The sequence below is a fragment of the Perkinsus marinus genome, assembly GCF_000006405.1.
Source record: "Perkinsus marinus ATCC 50983 genomic scaffold scf_1104296943108, whole genome shotgun sequence".
Classification (NCBI taxonomy): Eukaryota; Perkinsozoa; order Perkinsida; family Perkinsidae; genus Perkinsus; species Perkinsus marinus.
In genome coordinates, this window is record NW_003211957.1 from 1 (window position 1) to 2,950 (window position 2,950).

A 2,950-nucleotide genomic window follows, 5' to 3' on the forward strand; every position below is an offset into this window, starting at 1 on the left:
ACGCCCGAACGAGTGTCTGTGTGATCTGGTAAAATCGGATGACCATATGCCCCTAGTGGGTGGAAGCGGTAACTGACAAGGAACGAATATCAGAGGAGTAACCGATAAAAACCATCATTACGTATAGCCCATCATCCCTGTTGTAAAGGAGGGGTAATGCGAATCTTCGACCTCGAAAATGTCGTGGGGAAGAAGTCCATCATTTTCAGAAGCCCAACACGCATCTCCAATGAGTTCATATCGACGCTGCCGCCACCGCTGAAGATACTCGGGAACGTAATGGTCAATGACTACTGGCCTGAAGGGACGAGTGGTGTATGGGGATATACCATGCGAAGAGAGAGACGTTGGGATTGGTGTGGTATGAGGTAATGATGAAAAGCAGTAAAATTCGGCAACCACCAAGTGACAGTGAAATCCTAGAAAATCAAATCCCAACTATCACTATTAACCATTCCCATAGACAGGTCTCATCACTGCGCGATATGAAAGATTTATGGTATTCAATATCAGCTAATTATTCCAATACTGTCTATTTTCGATAATTTGGTATTTCCCCTAGACCAACCCCCCAAATTTTATTTTTCTATCACTTTCAATCCATTTAATACCCCAAACAATAGCCTACTCTCTTCGTAAGATATCATCACCCTCATCCTGATAGAACGTATCCTCATCGCATGTGGCTCCACAGCCACACTCAGGCGTCATGAATGATACCGGCATCGACACACGACGATGACTGATAGTGAAGAAGAGAATAACTGTAGTAGTAGGAGTAGTAGCCACTACTTACTCAACAGCCATTAGCCAAGATCCAACACCAACATCCTCATGTGTCCAACGTCGTAGTGGGATGGGAGGATCAGCTAGATATTTAGCAAGGTCATAGGACACTATATACCCAGCACCTGAACACCAGACGACTACTACTACTCGTGTAGTAGTTACTACTACTACTACTACTATTACCTTTGGCATTGTAGGGGTAGTGCTCGAGACCTGTCATTTTCTTGAAATCGCCATCCCACCTGAGCACAGGCCAACAACCGCGTTAAGAACCCCCATCACGGGAAATCACGTAGGATGATATTCCCGAGATGATATGCTCGGATATTCTAAACACACGCCCCAGAGTTCTTTTCCAATAGTACAAATTTCAACAGTTTTGCAAATACAATAGGAAAAGTTTTTCCATTTTTTTTCGAAAAATGGACTCAACAATACTCTTAAAGTAGTGATGCAGAAATCATCTCTAAATGTTTCCAAGTTTTACCATTTGGAACCTTTTTCCTCGGCCCGCCACTCCACCACATCTGTCCGGAAGGCCCCAGCATAAACACGTCGGTCATCCCACATTTTCTCCTTCTCAATGAAGTTAAGCAACCTGATATCAACAGTGTTGGAGTATGAATATATGTTCGCTTTCCTCAGCTGCTGAGCTCAGAAGAGTTTCCTATACAGTGTTGGAGTATGAATATATGTTCGCTTTCCTCAGCTGCTGAGCTCAGAAGAGTTTCCAAAGCTAATTATACAAGTTTATATACGAATTCGGGTAGAAATGTACATATCCAAACAAAATTTCCCCAAAATTCCCCCAAAATTTCCCCAAAATTTCCTCAAAATTTCCCCAAAATTTCCGTATAATAATCATGTGCATATTCTCCCTCTTCTACGACTCACCTTTCGAGATGGACATAACTGTCTGTATCCGTTTTGAGAAGCAGTCGGAACCTAAATAGCAGAAATTTCCGAAAATTTACTAAATTTTTTTCCCTTTTACTTTCCTATGTTATGGACCGCGTCTCTCATTGACAGCCTCGTTTTTGTTGCCAGGGAGCGGTACTCATCGACGAACTCAGAAGGTAGGACGTGTATATCACCTTAATAGAAAACTCTGAGTCTTACTAGTTTACCATTCAAGCATACCAAACTGTCTCTCCTCAGCCTCAGCCATCGTTCGAGTACGGTCGTCCGGGGCGTGGGCACCAACGATGAAAACCAACTTCACACTTCTGCGACCATATTTATTCCCCTACAAAATGCCACAATATTCAAGTTGCACGCGTGATATGAAAAAATCACCTATATTTGTATTATCGATCGCGGAGAAGTAAACATCTTATAATTTACATCACTTTGCGTTGAACAGATGAAACTCCATTTAACTACTATAACGACGATTTACCTGTTCATGTCCTCTCAGCTGTCGAGCCCAACTGTCTCGCACTGCACATCTCCTCGAGAACTCCGTAATGTGTGTTGGTATTACTATCACCAAGTCCCAGTCGAAGTGCTCCTCAGGTGGGTAGGTGGGCTCAAGGTTCGGCCATACTATCTGGGAAATATCTCGTTTATTTCCCCCTTATTATCATCAATCTCACCTGAGAGGCCTCATCGTCGATTTGCCTTGGTCGACCAACGTTGGCTGGTGACACTATTGGTGACACGGATGACCGACTGGGCGAGGCAGGTATCGGCAGGACTTCAGTGGCAGATACGGAATAGGTCCGGGAGAGGTCGATGATGAGGAGGAGTAGTATAGGAAGCAGTAATAGATGACATCGGCGATGACGACATGTGGTTGTATTGTGATTCATTATCAGGTAAATGATAATAATGAATTCCAAGCACCGTAGTGCTGGAGTAGGATGAACAATTGATGACACTAATAAAAAGGTGATATATGGTGAGAGAAGAACAAACAACAACAACAACAACAACAACAACAATAACAACAACAACAACAACAACAACAACGACAATAACAACAACAACAACAACAATAACAACCACAACAACAATAACAACAACAACAACAACGACAATAACAACAACAACAACAACAACAACACCACCAACAACAACAACAACAACAACAACGACAACAACAACAACAACAACAACAACATCAACAACAACAACAACAACAACAACAACAACAACAACA

General features: G+C 42.5%; 1 protein-coding gene across 1 annotated transcript; it reads right to left on the reverse strand.

Moving 5' to 3' along the window:
- Positions 1-624: 624 nt before the first annotated feature.
- Pmar_PMAR016328 (Beta-1,3-galactosyltransferase, putative) lies at positions 625-2,604 on the reverse strand (the record flags this gene model as incomplete). Its single annotated transcript, XM_002781258.1, has 9 exons — positions 625-742; positions 797-911; positions 973-1,031; positions 1,277-1,387; positions 1,684-1,734; positions 1,784-1,883; positions 1,930-2,035; positions 2,189-2,338; positions 2,385-2,604. Coding segments are annotated over 9 exons (1,029 nt in total), but the record flags the coding sequence as incomplete, so codon positions are not given.
- Between the last annotated feature and the right edge of the window lie 346 nt (positions 2,605-2,950).